Consider the following 16,340-nt stretch of genomic DNA (forward strand, 5'->3'; position numbering starts at 1 on the left):
GACGAGCGCCCTTCGTTAGAGCGGCACTTACTGTATTTCGATTGCGTTGGCTTTCCTGTTTGTTGTCATGAAAGCAGTATTCTCCAGTGCTCGGGCAAGTTACATGAGATCGTGCGCATATATGAGCACGGAAAAACAAGCCGAGTGCTTCTTTAACCATGTTTCAATACTAACTGCGTTTTGGCCACATTAAATGATTACAGGGGTACATAAACTCCCTTTACTCGCGGCCGCTAGTGCTTCAGAGTCAAATTTTCGCCACACTCGCTGTTAAAGCAAGTATCATGAAATACTGGCGTCCCGGGCACTACGACGTAACGCGAAATTCAGCGACAGCCGATGCGACTATACCGTGGGGCCACTGGGGAACCACAGACGATCTCAGACAACGCACAGCAACTGTGCCCAAATGGGTTCTCCCGAAACAGCACACGTGAAATGCGTCCGCGCGCGGATTCTTCGGCTTTCGCTTGCCTCTGATGGTACCTTGCTTCGGCTTGTGCGACACGCACTGCGAGTTCTTACCGCTGAAGTTTCCATACCACATCAATTTTGCAGAGGCTACGGCGTTACGCATTGCGGGTTCTTGACGTCAAACCCTATTGGCCTCGCATTCAGTGTTGCACGAAGCGCGCGAGCTCGCGTCTTTCAACGCGACAGCGTTAAGGCTCCCATTCTGCAGAAAGATCCGGCGCCCTCAATCCCCAGGGGCGCCACCTAGGTCACGTGACCTTGTGGTGTCATCACAACCTGCCCACCAGTTTGTGAGCAAACTGACCACAGTGGCGGGTGGGGGCTAAATTAATGATTGGTCACTCGGGAAGAGCAACTTGGGCCTCACAAGCCCCACTGGTGGCAGCACCTGCCGTCGCAGGTCAGTGGCGCATCTCCTAACCGCTGCACCACTGCGCCAGGAGTGGTACGAGGACTCCCAGGAATCTATGAATGTAAAGTCGAGTGCGAAGCCGCACATTGATCCCGTTCCTCACGCCGCCACTTCGACTGCCGTACCTGCGCCTCTTCCTATCTCGGCACCATGCATTCCATCCGCACTGCAGCACCAGCCTTTACACAGACCACGCCAGGGTTCTCAAGCCTGCGGTTCCTACCGGTTCTGAGAAACATGCTGATTCGGTGCGTCCTGCCGAGCACACTCTGCGCTCACCCCGGTCCTCGCTTCTGCCGACGCCATTGCGCACTCGAGTGACGCGCAGATAGACTCCCTCACCACGACTCCCTGACAACTGTAACCGTCGTCTTCCTGCGACACCGCAACAGTCATTTCTGGTGCCACATTTTCCCTGCACGTTTGGTACGTCCTATGACGAGACTAGCAACATTTCTGCACTCAAGTGCCCCACCAAATGGGGTGTATTGTTTGTCCGCACCCTCATCACATCGTAGGTCGTACGGGCATCGCTCCTGGCCACCTGACCGTACCAACCATCACCGGATTGTGTCAACGCGGTGTTCTTGGATGCTACGCTACTTCCCACCCGTCTCAAGCCGTACTGTACAGCCGGCACCTTTACGGTACCCGGAGTGTACGGTGCCACCGCCAGCACCCGCACGCTCCGGACGTCATGGTCTTCCCCAACCGCACGTACTGCCAAGGCTCCACAGCTTGGCACCTGCTTCCTTCATGCCTTGCTTACCTCCACCCCAAAAAGGCGTTAATCTCAACCCGCCACGAGCCCATTGTCGTAGACTTCGCTCATCTACATTCACCGCGCCAACGGTGTCTACGCTGCAGTGCCGGCGGCACCGCGTGCACCGGTGCCAACACCCTGCACCTTCACAGCCTTCACTGCTGCGATCGCATCGGCCGTTGGCCGAAAGCCTTCACCGCAGACGTTCCCCTGGCTATGTCCCAAAGGTTTTCCCGCCATCCTGCGAGCTCAAGCAACTGCTATTTTCAGTGCGCTTGCCGTGCTTCGCGTGTTTTCCTGCATTTGCCACCAGCAGACCGATGGTGCCTGCTTCACTAGCTACCTGCACTGTCGTCCAGACTGCCTGCCCCTCATGTTTTCCCCAGCCGCGACCTCCTCAAATGCCGTTTTGTTATCCTCTCGTCTCACCAACCGACTATGACCTGGACACGGACTGATTTTGTAGAAAGCGCTGCTCTGTTCTCTCTTGCCCTGTGCTTCACATTTTTCTTTTCTTCGTTTTCTCGACCCGAGGTCTCGCAGCAGGAAGGGGGGGCTCTGTAGCGGGCTCGCGGTGACGAAGAAGTGGCGATGGCAAGCACGCGCTCGGTAGAACACGCCAGGCTATACCGGTGTCAGCGGACGCGGCCTCTGAGGCGCCTGCCTTGCAACCTCCAAATAAATGTGGCGCCTGTTGCCGCATTATCTTTACCTATTTGCCACTTGTACAGGGTTGCAATTTCGTGCAGCTTTGAGCCTTGCACAGCTTTTCTTCCTTTCTCTTTCACGCTACGCTGTGCGATCAGCTCTCTCGACACAAGTACGCTGCAGTAGAACGTTCTTGCGGGCTAGTTGGTTCATTTCAATATTTAAATGTAGAAACGACACGACAGGAAATACATAAACGAAAACAGCACCACAGGAGCAAAGAACAGCTCTCGTGGTGTCGTTCTCGTTTATATATCTCCTGTTCTGTCTTATTTACGCAGTCCTACTTTTAAACTATAAGTACCATTGCGCTTGGCGTCATTTCATGCGGCAGTGCTCTTCATGATGTCATTCAACGAACGTGCTTCCAACAGCGGAACCTCTTCGTTCAACAAATTTGACAGCTACAATTTGTCAAATTTGACAAAATTAGGGCCTAAGAGTGCCAGCTGCAGTGCAACTAGAGTACCGCTGAGCGACTGACGCAAAGTTGATACGTTGTCTATACAGACTCGCAGGCAGCTCTGCGTGCCTTCCGTGAAAGAGCCCTGCCTTTCCCTACCCGATCGGCCTTAATTGCCGCCCTCATAGCATTAAGCCCACGATCGCTGACCCTTCGGTGGATCCCTGGTCACATGGGCATCCCCGGCAATGAGCTGGCTCACTAGCTTCCCTGCGATACTATACACCGGGCGCCGGGGGTCCCATGGACGAGCCCACCGACGGAGCAGGCGGTCAGGGCTTACAGACACACGATCGACGAATACTACACGCAACAAAAATTGGACTTAGCTGATTTACCACCACCACACCCACCCTTATCGATCCGTGAAGCTCGCATTCTTCGCCGAATACAGTTTAATCTCCTACGTACACCAGCCAAACTTTATCTGCACCGGTACACTTCCACACCTCAGTGCCCAAACTGTCCACACATATGCAGACATAGAACACTGTCTTACACAGTGCCACGTAGCCTTCCAGTCCCCCGCCTATCCCCCCCCCCACCGTGGCCCATCTGGCTTGCCTCCCTGGATCTGAAACTGCAACGCGCCCTCGTAACCTTGGCCCAGGACCTATTGAACGCCTAACATAAAGGCTGTTTTAATAAAAGTGTCACACCACCACCACCACCCCACCACAAACTTTCGGGAAAAAAAACGCTCCATACACAGCGAATGGCCCACTCTTTTCTCCCCGAAAAAGGCGTTCCAGGTACGGGGTGGCATACACGCGTGCTTGAAACCCCTTTCCCATCTCCCTACATGTCCTGCGCCTGCGCAGTGACACCGCATAAGGAGCGTGTACCGGCCCGGCATCATTTTCTCGGTGGGCTGGAACTCTCTGCAGACGTGAAATCTTCAGCACAACACACTTTCGCTCTCTTCGTGATGTTTCAATGCTGATATTAAGACTCTGAGTAAAAAACAACAAAACAAAAATGGAGCGGACGCTTAAGCTCCGCCATAAAGGTATGGCGCGATAGCGTGAACAGGTTAACGCTCATATATGGGGAATCAGTCATTCCCTAAGTACTTTACCTTGATAGACCACGGGGAGTCCTCATACACTCCTGGCGCAGTGGATAAGAGATGCGCCACAGCCCTGCGATAGCAGGTGCTGCCACCGGTGGGGCTTGTGAGACGCAGGTTTCTCTTCCCGAACAATCTCTCGCGACCGCTCATTAATTTAATTGCTACCTGCCACGGTGGGCAGTTTACTCACAATACGGTGGGCAGGTTGGGATGACGCCACAAGGTCACGTGACCCAGGAGGCCCACCTAGGTCCCTTCTCTTGGGATTTTCGCTCACAGTGCCTACGACGACGCTGACAACGACGACGCCGGATTTACCGCAGAACGGGAGTCTTAACGCTATCGCGTGAAAACAAAATAAAGCGCTGCAGTTTTTTTTTTTTTTTAGAGGCAGAAAGCGGATTGTGGATTTTTAGGTTTAGATCACCAAAGCGACACATCAGCTATGAGGGACGCCGTACTGAAGGGCTCCGGATAACTTCGACCACTCTTTAAAAGTGCACTAACATCGCACAGCACGTGGGCGTTTTGTATGTCGTCTCCATCGAAATACGGCCGCCGAGGGCGGGATTGAACTCGCGAAGTTGGAATCAACAGCCGAACGCCCACTACCCTCACCCACCGCGGCGGGTAGAAGCAGAAAGCGTACACGCTGCGAAATATACCTCGTAGGTCGCCTATGGAACATGCAGCCCGCACGCGCGCGCACTAATGGACTCGCGCACACACGAAACAAACAAGGATATACACAATTCCATCTGGCTTGCTCACTACCACTTTAGCGCTGCTCTTGTGCGCTTCAACTGTGGTGCCAAACTCGTTTCCACTCTGGGCGAGTTTCTAAGGCCCGCACTGTCAGAACTACTCGTGCCTGTTTGTGTCGGTCTGGATCTGCCACGCGCCCTCCGCAAAAAGATGGGACGACATTTACTATAGTGCACCCGCATTCGTGGCGGTTCTGCGAGGCAAACAAGCGCGGTTCGCACAGAAGCAGGCGGCGGCGGAAGCAGCGTACCGTCATGAAGGCACGAGTGCAAAAAGAGGCGAGAGAGAAGCCACGCCGCCGGGGAACCGCGCGGAAATGTTTGACTGCGCGATGTCGGATTGCCAGCGCCGGTGCTGAAACACGAGCTTGAGCGAGTTGGTCGATAATCATCGTCGCTGGCGCCATAACAGCTGTCACAACAAGAGCCATCTACACGCTGCGCAGTCGAGGCACGGCGCACTCCTTCATTTCGTGCTTGGTCACAGAGGCGGCCGGAAGCAGTGAACGGCGTAATACGCTCCGCTGTCGGCAGACAACGGCGGCACGCGCCGCGCCTCTAACACTTTCACACGCGGGTCATTTATCTTCGGCACCGGGAAAATGAAAAGCAGGAACACGACGAAATAAAGGGAGAGTTGGGGGCGAAGGGAACAAGCTGGCATTATGGGCGGTGTCCCGAAAACCACAGAGGAAGGGCGTTACGACAATAACGGGCGCGATGTGCCCGCCAACCGAATTTTGTGTCTCTGTGTGGATATTGCCTGCGGCAGGGCCGAGAAGTCTGGCTCGTTTAGCGAAAGTATAGAGTGAAAAGAAGGAGAAGAAAAAATTTGCACCTATGTAGCAAGCTACATTGACTCGTACAAGATCCCGTATGCGCGTCCATTGTGTGTTTCGTTGGATAGAGAAAAAAACAAACAAACTCTAACGTCATCCCGAAAAAGCAGCGGTGAATAAAGCGGTGCTGTTTCGACAGCTCTAGCTAATTCAGTGAGAACTTTGCGAACAGCCAGCACTTTGTCGTGCTGAAAGCGCACGCATGACAAGCGCTGGCGACTGTTAAGTCCGGTGCCCGACGACGTAGTCAAACGTCAGACTTCAACAGCAACCACCCTTAAATCGCGGGGAACGAGTCCTAATTCTGTCCTCACTTTCTGGCTGCTCCCCTGAATAGTCCGGCTTTCTCAACTTGAACAGTGTAAACTCTTAATGGCTTTAGCTTTCGTTATTCGAGGTCCAGATTTAACGAATCCGCCACTCCGCAGGGAGCATGGCTTTGTTTTGCCGAGCTTCCAAAACCTGAAGCTTCACGACGCAGTTTACCCGGTCCGCGTTTCCAGACCAGCGCACTTTGAGCCCAGGCGCCGCGCTGGTCCGCGAGAGCGCGACCCGCGTTATGGCTGGACGGCAATATTGAAATCTTGCTTCTCCGCAGTCAGGCAGAGTCCGAAAACGGCGCTTTTTTACGGCCTTGTCTTTCACAGTCGGCAGTAAAACGCGCTCGTCCTACAAATTTAGCGGCACTCGAGCAAACTGGCCAAAGTCGTTATGGCTGCGCTGTCAACGGGTCTCCGGAAAGAGAAGCCGAACCAAGAGACGCGGCCTTCCTTCTACAAGCGAGGCGCACGTTTCGAAATGCCCAGCTCCCTGCCGTCGCTGCACAATAAAAGGAAGTTATGCGGTCGGCTTTAAACATGTTACAGAAGGCGCACTGGCACAGGCAGACTCCTCCGGCCACTGCGCTGCCTGATCTCGAGTGCGATCAGTCCAAAGCATCCCATTAAAACCGCTCCCTGCGTAGGCGAACACGATCCATTGCGTTCCAGTGAGTTATGAAAGATCGATGAACGTCGCTGTTGTCATTTAGACTCGGGAAAGAGAAGAAGAAAAGACGGGCGCGTAAGAATATATGAGACGAAAAGAGACCCTTTTGCGCGAAATATGTTCCCGGCGAGTGAAGGAACGCTTTTGACGCGCGCAGCGACTCCGCGGGGAGCCTGAGCAATAGTGGGTGGATATATCTCAGCTGCCGGGAGATAAACAAGAGAGTCATGAACATTTCTGGCCACTTTGACAGCATCGTATGTTTTCCCATTGTCCCAAGATCTAATACGCGCCGCATGCAACACGCGATAAAGAAGAAAAGAGACAAGTCGATGCCTGCAGACACTTTATTGCGCGCGCCGCAGCCGCGTGCAGGTCGTTAAGCTCCAGGCCGCAGGAAAGAATAGGGAAGAAGAAGAAAAAAGATGCGATCTCGCTGTCTCGCGGAAGAGAAATAAACAGATCGCGGAATACCTATAAGGAAGAAGAACAGCCGCATAATTGTGAGAGCATGGCGGTGTTTGGGTTGCGTAGGCCTGTTTTCTTGGCCACGCTCGTTTGCGGCTGAGGGATTCCATTTCTGATTGGGAGAAAAAGAAGCGAGTTTTTTTTTTTTTTTTGCTAGAAAAAGAAGCGAGTTTTTTTTTTTTTTTGCTAGAAAAAAAAGGTAAATTAAGGGATTGTTGATGAATCGAGAGTAATAATAGTGCGGGATAAAATAAACGACCTAACGGCTGACTAAGGAACCACATTGGTAGTGACTCAGTGCCCGTGGCGTTCTTGTGTCGAGTACGGGCAAATCAGTTTTCTGTGCACGCTAGCATAGATTCACATTGCAAAAACTGCTGTTGTCGAACGAGTTTTTCTGTCCATTCGTTTAGCGCTTGCTTTTTGTCTTTTTTTTTTTAAACAATAAGGCGCGAGACTGCAGGTCCACTTCCCCACCACTCCAACCACGTTTCAGTAAAGACAACGTGCGAGAAGACTTGTTTGGCGAAACTGCGATGCACTAAGGGACATCAACCACTTCAATCTTACTTGGGCCCCTCATCTAGGGGTTCATCGCGACATAGGTGTTTCGTGACCTAGGCGTTAGCACTAGCATATAAAAATACGCTTAAAAATTGTCTGACTAACATGCAGTGTCATTAGTACTGTAAAACTGCACAAAGCGTTCTTTGTCACTGTGCCAAGTTCTCGACGCTCTTCAGGAGTTTGACTTACTACCACTGTGAGAAGTAACCACAGACATTTTCTTGAGAGATCACCATTCTATTGCGAAAGCTTACTTTTGAAAGGTGACGAAAAAGAGTCTTTTACGAAGCAATACTTTACTCCGTAGGCCTCGCACAAGAACCCAGCACAACAGTGTTGTTGACAAATGCAGCTCATCGTTGTAAATGCAGTGTAAGAGGATTAAAGAGACAGTGAGTGCAGCTCTACCCAGTTCTTAGTAAAAATTTATTCTCTGGCTCGACCTGTGCATGTCAGCGTTCGTCCGTCAGCAAAAAACAAAAAAAAAGAGCTTGCAAGTGAGAAAATTCAGTTTAAACACCTTCCCGCCAGTCGATTCAAACTCATGAAGTCCACGCCGAGAAGGACTGCTTGCCGCCGTTTTGAAGTGAATGGCGGCGTCGACGCAGCCAGTTCACTTGGGAAATCGGCAGATGATGGCGACATCTGTATTTCATTTTTTGGTCTTTTCTGTAGCCTATAAAATCGCTGTTCTCGCTGAGAGTGTTCTTTTTGCCTTTCGAATGGCGTAGTCCATCGATACAGGCCAACTTCAATTTATCCTCAATGTCCATTTAACACTTCGAACTGCATGCCAGTGACAGATCTGGTATGCTCCCACTCGCAAGTAGTGCTCCACTCTCCCAAGAGTGCAAAAAGAAAGAGCAGCCAGGACTGACTGCCTCCAGATCGACTCATATGTGCGCAACTGCTGTAGTCAACATCCCGCGTGGCTGCCACGCATGCAGGCAAAAACGTCGTCGGCGCTGAACAGTAACCGTCGGAGCTCCAAAGCTAACGGTCGAACTGCTGAATTCGCTTTCGACGGGCAATCTGATCAGTCTGGTTCGGGGCTATCAAACTGGAGGGTTGTAAACCCTGTGGATGTTTTAGTTTAGTGCCCCTGCTCAACAAGATGAAGGACGCTCTCATGCGTTCTTCATTTTCGGCTTGCTTCCTTCCGAGGTCGTAACTGCATTGAACAGATGAGAGGACGCGACAACGCGGCGGCTTTCGGACCATGGACGCACAGTACGTGCGCTAGGTCACCGACACGCAGCTAAGTGCGCACGTAGCGGCATTTGTTCGAGTAGATGTTCCTCCTAGCCGGTATCAAGCGACATTGCCATCTAAGCAGATAGAAAGCGCCTGCCTCTTACGCGCTCACTCGAGCCATATTCGAACGCGGCTATTCGCAGCCAGTATATCTCCATGAGCCCGACACAAGCCCGCAATGCCTCTGAAGAGCCGTCCCCTGCCAATTTATATATATATATATATATATATATATATATATATATATATATATATATATATATATATATATATATATATATATATATATATATTGTTTCTTTTTTGTTTATTGGGGTTTAACGTCCCAAAGCGACTTAGGCTATGAGGGACTCCGTAGTGAAAGGCTCCGGAAATTTCGACCACCTGGGGTTCTTTAACGTGCACTGACATCGCACAGTACACGGGCTCTAGAATTTCGCCTCCATAGAAATTCAGCCACCGCAGCCGGGAAAAAAAAAAAATATATATATATATATATATATATATAGATTGCGAGAGCATCAAGTACTTGACTGCTTACAGGAGTATATAGCGAAGTATACGCTTCGTTAAAGGAAACATTTAATTCACTCGACGTTTCGATCGGAAGACCGATCTTCTTCAAGACTGATTTGACTTTGCTGATGTTTTCCCTTGTGTGGGTCCCACTCCCCCTAATTTTTTTGTTTTTTATGTGTATTTTTCTTCTATCTACTTTTTGTTTCTCGCTCACCTGTTCCCGCCCCTATAAAAGGGGAAACATCAGCAAAGTCAAATCACTCTTGAAGAAGATCGGTCTTCCGATCGAAACGTCGACTCAAATAAATATGTTTCCTTTACCGAAGCGTATACTTCGCTATATATATATATATATATATATATATATATATATATATATATATATATATATATATATATATATATATATATATATTCAACGTTTCGACCGGTTCTCGGTCGAACTGTGGAATGAATGCGTTGAGTTTTTCAATGCGACTTTCTGAACTTACTATTTTAATCGGCTTCTTTAAAGAAATTACACATATCTATAAACATTTATTGCTAGTCGACGTTTCGGACAGCGCCAGACGGGCTCTGTCCGAAACGTCGACTAGCAATAAATGTTTACCTAAATGAAGCGTTTCTAAATTTCGCATTTTGCCTCTAGCAACCAAGTGCGTTTATCTTTTTGTGATATATATATATATATATATATATATATATATATATATATATATATATATATATATATATATATATATATATATATATATATATATATATTCCATCTCTCGCGTCATGTATGTATAGACGGGAGGACAAAAGTAAAAGTAGCGTGTCGACGGCCTGACAGCCTTGACGCGCCTCCTAACAAAAACTGGGAGGTTTCGAAAGTTAGTGGCCCCAGACAACCACGACAGCATCCACGTATTCGTCCAGACAGCCGTGATGGAAAGGCAGGCAGAGTGTCTGTGTACTCTGTCTGTCTGTCTCTTTACAGCATGTCTGTATGCGCGCGGCCGGTGAAACCAGAGCTGAATAAACTCGATGGCGTGTTTTGGAAGACCTCCAGAAAGGCTAAATGTTTCAGGTAACCATTAAAAAAATATAGAGAGGTCAGGTAATGCTAATACGAGAAAAAAAATCAATAATGACTTTTGGTAAAATTATTGCTTTCTTTGAGTCATTCATTGGCTTGATATCGTTATATTATAGGAGGAGTTTAGAGCAAAGGTAGTAATGTGAAAAACAATGCCCGCACACATAAATTCGTATGGAAAGTGTGTCAATGTATGTGTGCCCTTATATGGCTTATTTGACTTGGTTTGGGATCAAGTATAAAAGATAACAATATATGTGCGGGCCCATATGAGAGGTTGGAAAAAAAATCCCGAAACTAAATACACTTTTCCCAACACGTGGGTGTCTGTTTCTCTGTGAGCGTATCTTCTGCGCGATGGCCACTGCACAGAATAAGAATGCGCTTTGAGGAGAGTATACTTGCAACACTGGCTGCCATGAGCCTGGTTCCAGTTATCAACTAGTTAGGCGTCCCACATGACGAGCACTATACTCGTGAAGCTCTAGCAATACCAGTTTGGAAGGCTTCGGTTAACAGCAGCAAATCACTTAGAATGTTGAAGAAAAGAGTCTGCAGCGCTAAAACTTATCCGTACTAATGGTTATCTAACGAAATCAGTCTTTTCGGCGTAGCGCAGAGCGTGATGTAAGAATTAAAACCGCATGTTGAGAAAATAGCGCATAAACTGGACGTAGAAGGAGACCGACATGACAGCTGTGTCGGTATACTTAAAACAGACCTGAATAAAAAGGTGCGCCGTTCACTACCAGCCCAGCTAAGCCACCCTACTCGATTTTCACCTACATGCATGTCGGTAAGCTTCGTTTTGCGAGAAATCATCTGGTCAATCCATGTTTTAAAGCAAAGCAAACTGAGCAACGATCAGCGAAATATGTAGAGCGGCGAATGACTCTCAGAGCCTGAAATAGAAACAAAAGAGAAAGAGAACAAAAAACACTATGGCGCTTTCTTTTTATTCCACATCATCATCATTACTTTGCGCTCGTGTGTGTGTGCGTGTCTCTCCCTCCCGTCGTGTGTTATTCTGCGCAGTTTTCTTGAATATGTCGCTACACCAACTGGCCCAACGTTCCGCTCTACTAAATCATTACTGTCATCGCCATAATCATCCGCCCTCTTACGTTCACTGCAAGACAAAGGCCTCTCCTACTGATCTTCAGCGAACCCTGCATTCCTAATCTGCTCCCCTACTTGACAGACCGCCACCACTGCTAAGTTTTCTCTCCTCAGATACCGATGTGTTACCCTAACATATATCTCACTCTACATTATGCGTTTCCAATACATACCTCCATTGTCCTCTAACCTTCTTCCAACCTTCTTTATCAGCTTCCAAGTTTGGCCACTCAGGTGAACACTGACGCAGTGTAAACTGTTCTATACAATTTTATACACTTTACCGACGCAACTGCAAAAATGCTCGAAATTCAAATGAAGTGACTTTTGATTGCAACATTTTAACACAGGGTCTTCACGCGAATGTTCTCTAGGCTATGTTCCTTTGCAAAGGTACATCACGTAATGACAAGTTGTCACGCACAGACAATGTCTACGAAGGCAGGCGATCCTCGAAAGAAAGATGACCCAGTCAGCTTGACTGCACAGTTGCATAGCTGCACCTCGACAGCCATCGCGTCCGCGGAGCAAATGCGTCTTGTTCTTCTGACATCGCTGAAAGCCTGAACGAAGTCATTTGGCAGTTCGCCCGGTGCTTTTACTTTGCTTACTTAACCGAGAATATTCGAATTATGTGCCCGCATCAGTACACTGCCCTAACATACGATCTTATCCCAGCAATAACTTCATCATCCTACGTTTAATAGGAAACCACTATTTTTCGGTTTCTTGCACGTCAAACTGTCGTAACCTAAAGCTGGTATAACCCTTTCGGAGAGCGCGAAAAGCGGTAAACCGCGTTGGGACGTCAGTCACAGAATCCACTTTAATTCGCCTGTTCGCCCAACAACTCGGGCTTGCTCTTTTTCTTAATTCCCTTAAGGTGCCTGCCCTACATCGGCTGTTCGCTAACCTTTTGCCGCTTAAGTTGTCAAGCGAAAACGAAAAATTCAGAACACGCGTGTGCAGCCCGTATACATCAGCAGTGACAATCAATCACGGTTTTTTAGGGCACGATTTTCAAGCAGCGGCTTAGAGCGTTGCCTTTCTTGAAGTAAGGAAAGCGTCTCTGCCTCGCATCGCGGCTACGAAATCTTTCGAAGCGTTAGCTAAGGCACACGATCTTTTTGCTCGAACTAACCAGCTGCTTGAGTAAACTGAAGAACTTGCGCGATCTGATAAACATAATGAACGCGATACTCTTTGAAAGGTGAAAGCCGGAACAAAAAAAGGCACCCGTAGGAAATAACATGGAAGCTGCAGAAATATGCTTATCATTATGTTTTACCGCCACAATAAAAGACAACCTTGGTCTTCTAAATTTAGAAAGCAGACGCAAGAGCTCACGCCTTTCCTTTTTTAAAATACCTATACTATAACCCCAGATCATTCTCCGCGCAAATTAGGCCTGCGAAACATACATTTTCCCTTCTTGGCCCCATTAACAAATTTTTAACCACCATTTGCACTCACTAATACAGTCAGGCTTTCATTTCTTCATCAAGCAATAATGAAAATAAAATGCCCTTTCCAGTTCAGTTTGCGCCATTATTCATCCGAAAAATCGATCTCAGCACTTGAGGGTATATAGCCTAACGCAGTAGATGTGCATGAATCTTTTCATGTTTAAGTGGTTGCGCCTTGTTTTTTGCCATAACTTTTAAAGTTCAGGTCCTGATGTATTCCCTGCATGTTTGTTTCAGACCGTTATATTATTGTTCCATTGTGTTTATGCCTTACTTACATAACACCCCCTCCTAATGTAGCCCATATTGGCCTATAGGGCAAATAAAACGGAACAAAAATTAGCTCGGAAACATCATTGCATAATATAAGACTTATTGCGTCAAATGCCTGAAAACTTAATGAATTCTAAGATGTGGGTCGTCTTCAGAAACATACCTTTATTCATATTAGCAAGAAAATTTAGTTTTTCCTTGTCACAATCTTCAAAAGAGATAAATAGGCGATACCCTGGCATGTCCCCAGTTCCAAGTGTTGTGTAACGTTAGTTAGAGGTCTGATTTTATTTTAATTTATCCCTCAGTTGAAATCACAACTCCCGTGACCTTTAGCCTTGACCTTCAGTCTTGAAAGTTTGCAAATGGGAGCATGCAGGTGAAGACGTTCATCCCCTACTTACTTCTCCAGTGCCCAGCACGCGATGCTTCCTCCCAGACGCCGACGGATGGATGATCTAATGGCGCTCGATCGAAAGCCCTTGATTTTATTGGGATCACAGCAAAGCTACACTTTTCAAAACGCTTTTGTAGCTTTGGAAACGGTACTAGAGGCCTGGAGTACTGATAGCAAATATTAGCAGCACTGTAAATCTATAACGATACCTGAGATCGGAACAAGGAACTGCGCATGCTAAAAGCATCTGCCACTCTAGCTTAACCGCAGAGCTGTTGATTGTTTTACGATGTTGCGCAACATAGTTATACGTGCGCTTATACCAGGTGTACTAATGTTCGCTGCGATGGTCACTTTATTTCTTCTCTGCCTGATTTGAGTTCAGACAGCTGCTTTAAATGGTTACTGCTTAACCAGTAACACGCCAGTTGACATGTTACCACCAGCATACAATGCGCTGTTCCGTTTGCTTTGAAGGTCTATCTTGACCCTTCTCTTATTCTTTTTGCCTGCTTCAGCCACGCATAGTATTCGGTACCATATACAGACGCCATATCACGCCAAGAATAACGACACCTAGCACTGGCCCACCATCGCACTTACGTGAGAGGGAGCACACTGCTCTGTACGGCTGCGCGAAACTGCATCAGAGTATCTACAGTTTTGCAAATATGATGCGCGCGCACACGAGGAGCACCCTACTTAGCCTAAAGCAAACGCGCAAAAATGCAATAAATTTCATAATAAAAACAAATCAAATTTCGCACGTGAAGCAACATCGTTGGCAAAGAAAGAGACGTTGCTAAGACCAAACAGCGAAAAGCGTGCGCGTCACTGTTTAAGTCTTCAATAACGCCTTTTTCTGCCCCTCTCTAAAGCGCCTAGTCATGCCTTCCTCTGGCTGCAATGAAGTTTCACTTATTTTTTGTTAGAAAGAGATGTGCCCGCTTGATGATCGCTGACACAAAGGTCATAGGGCAGCAGCACAAGAAGTTTTCTTTCCAATTGCGGTGACTTTCCAAGCTATCGCAATTCGCTAAGCGCAGCAACGTTGCCCAAACCTTTCCTCCTGCCCTTTGAGCCCCGCCAGTTCGCCACTCTGGAAACACGCTTTTGCACTTTTCATGAACCTGCCGCGCAGGCGCATTGCCTTGTAAAGGCTGCCTGGCTCGCTTTCTTTTTCTTACTTGTTGCTATTCTGAGGATGATATCGGTGCGGAACACACCAGACACGTGCACTTTCACTCGAAACTACTACGCCGGATGGGGATTGGGGTGCCCGACAGAGGCCGGATCCCACGTACGCAGAGCCGGAGAGCTAGTTCTCGGCTGCGCTACCGTTCCACTGACTCATCTCCAATCACCCCGAGCACTTTGCTAGCTGCCTCCTCTCTAGTGCTTTCTCTCTCGCGCTCGGAAAAGACAGCTCCTCCCCTTTGTTTGCAAACGGCCGATCGAAAGTAGCCTTCTCTCTCCCCGCAGGAAACGTGAACAAGTTTCAAATGCGTTGCTCTCGAATTATGAGCGTCCCCGGCCAAATCAGCGGGTCTTCTGCGGTGGCCGTCAGGCGCAAAAAGGATAGAATACAGCGATATAGAAAGCAGATCTGACGCTGGGCAGCTGGCCAAGCTCGCTTGAGGTGTAGGCCACGTCTATTTCGTGCCTCGACCGTAGTACACCTGAACGAAGCTTGAGGAGCGCGGACTGAAACGTAGCACTGTGCGTGAGTTGAAAGTACTGATCAATTCGCGCTACAAGGGACATACACACGGAAACACAAACGGACGATTCGTCCGTTTGTGTTTTCGTGTGTATGTTCCTTGTAGCGCGAATTGATCAGCATGAAGCACCAACTAGCCCCCGCTCTTGCAGTGTTATGAATTGAAAGACCGAGCGCGGCGACTCGCTACACTTGTGACTTGCAGCTCAGTCACCTCGCGGAACTTGATCTGGCTTATATATTTGGAGAAGACAGCTGCACAAGGGTGGCCCCCTGGGCTGCCACGCAACGCAAAGCGTGTTCTCTTCCGCCATCGCTGTCCAGAGCCAGCGGTGACGGAACAAGCGTGTCGCAACCGCGCGCGCGCTGCACGTGTCTTAAGCGCGGAGCGCCGGTTTCACCTGAGATGCCGGCGCCGACGATGAGGAGCAGCAGCAGCAACAGCATGGCTCTCTGGTGGGCCGCGGTCCGTGCAACTCAGGCAGCGCTGGGCCGTCCGGCCTCTCGTCTGGGCGCCGCGCGTGCCCGGTCCCTGCAGAGCCTGCGCATGGGTGACTTCAAGGAGCGCCGCCGCCGCCGCGCGAGTCGGCCACGTGCTCCCTGCTCGGTGTGTGTGCGCGCTCGAGGGCCAGCCGACCGCGTGTCGTCCCGGCGCCCGCCCCGTTGGCCCAATGGCCGGGCCCCCACGCCGCCGCCAGGCGCCCCGCCGAGCGCTCGAGGCGCGCGCGCACCCTTCCCCCGCCGCGTCGCCCTCCCCCCAACTCTTGAGTTCGACTGCCCCTCCCCCCACCCCACCCAACCTCCCCTCTTGCTTTCCGGGCTTGGCCCGCTGCTCGCGCGCATCGTTAGCGCACTTTGATTCGACCGCGTTGTGCTTTGTTTTTTGTTTTGCCAGAGCTCCGGAATGGCTACATTTCCGCCCAAGCATAATTCCTTCCTCAAGACTCCTCTACCGCCGCCGCTTTTTTTCAGTGAATTTACGCCTGCGACGCTG

At 49.2% G+C, this 16,340-nt stretch overlaps 1 protein-coding gene across 1 annotated transcript in view; it reads right to left on the reverse strand.

Moving 5' to 3' along the window:
- The window catches only part of LOC149350395 (protein APCDD1-like), a 175,784-nt gene extending 159,778 nt beyond the window's left edge, over positions 1 to 16,006 (reverse strand). The window contains exon 1 of the mRNA XM_089579409.1: positions 15,748 to 16,006. Within this exon, the coding sequence (XP_089435535.1) occupies positions 15,748 to 15,793 (46 nt within the window). The 5' untranslated portion in view covers positions 15,794 to 16,006. The remainder of the gene's footprint in view (positions 1 to 15,747) is intronic.
- Positions 16,007 to 16,340: the final 334 nt, after the last annotated feature.

The sequence above is a fragment of the Amblyomma mixtum genome, chromosome 3, assembly GCF_055824585.1.
Source record: "Amblyomma mixtum isolate Tamu chromosome 3, ASM5582458v1, whole genome shotgun sequence".
Classification (NCBI taxonomy): Eukaryota; Metazoa; Arthropoda; class Arachnida; order Ixodida; family Ixodidae; genus Amblyomma; species Amblyomma mixtum.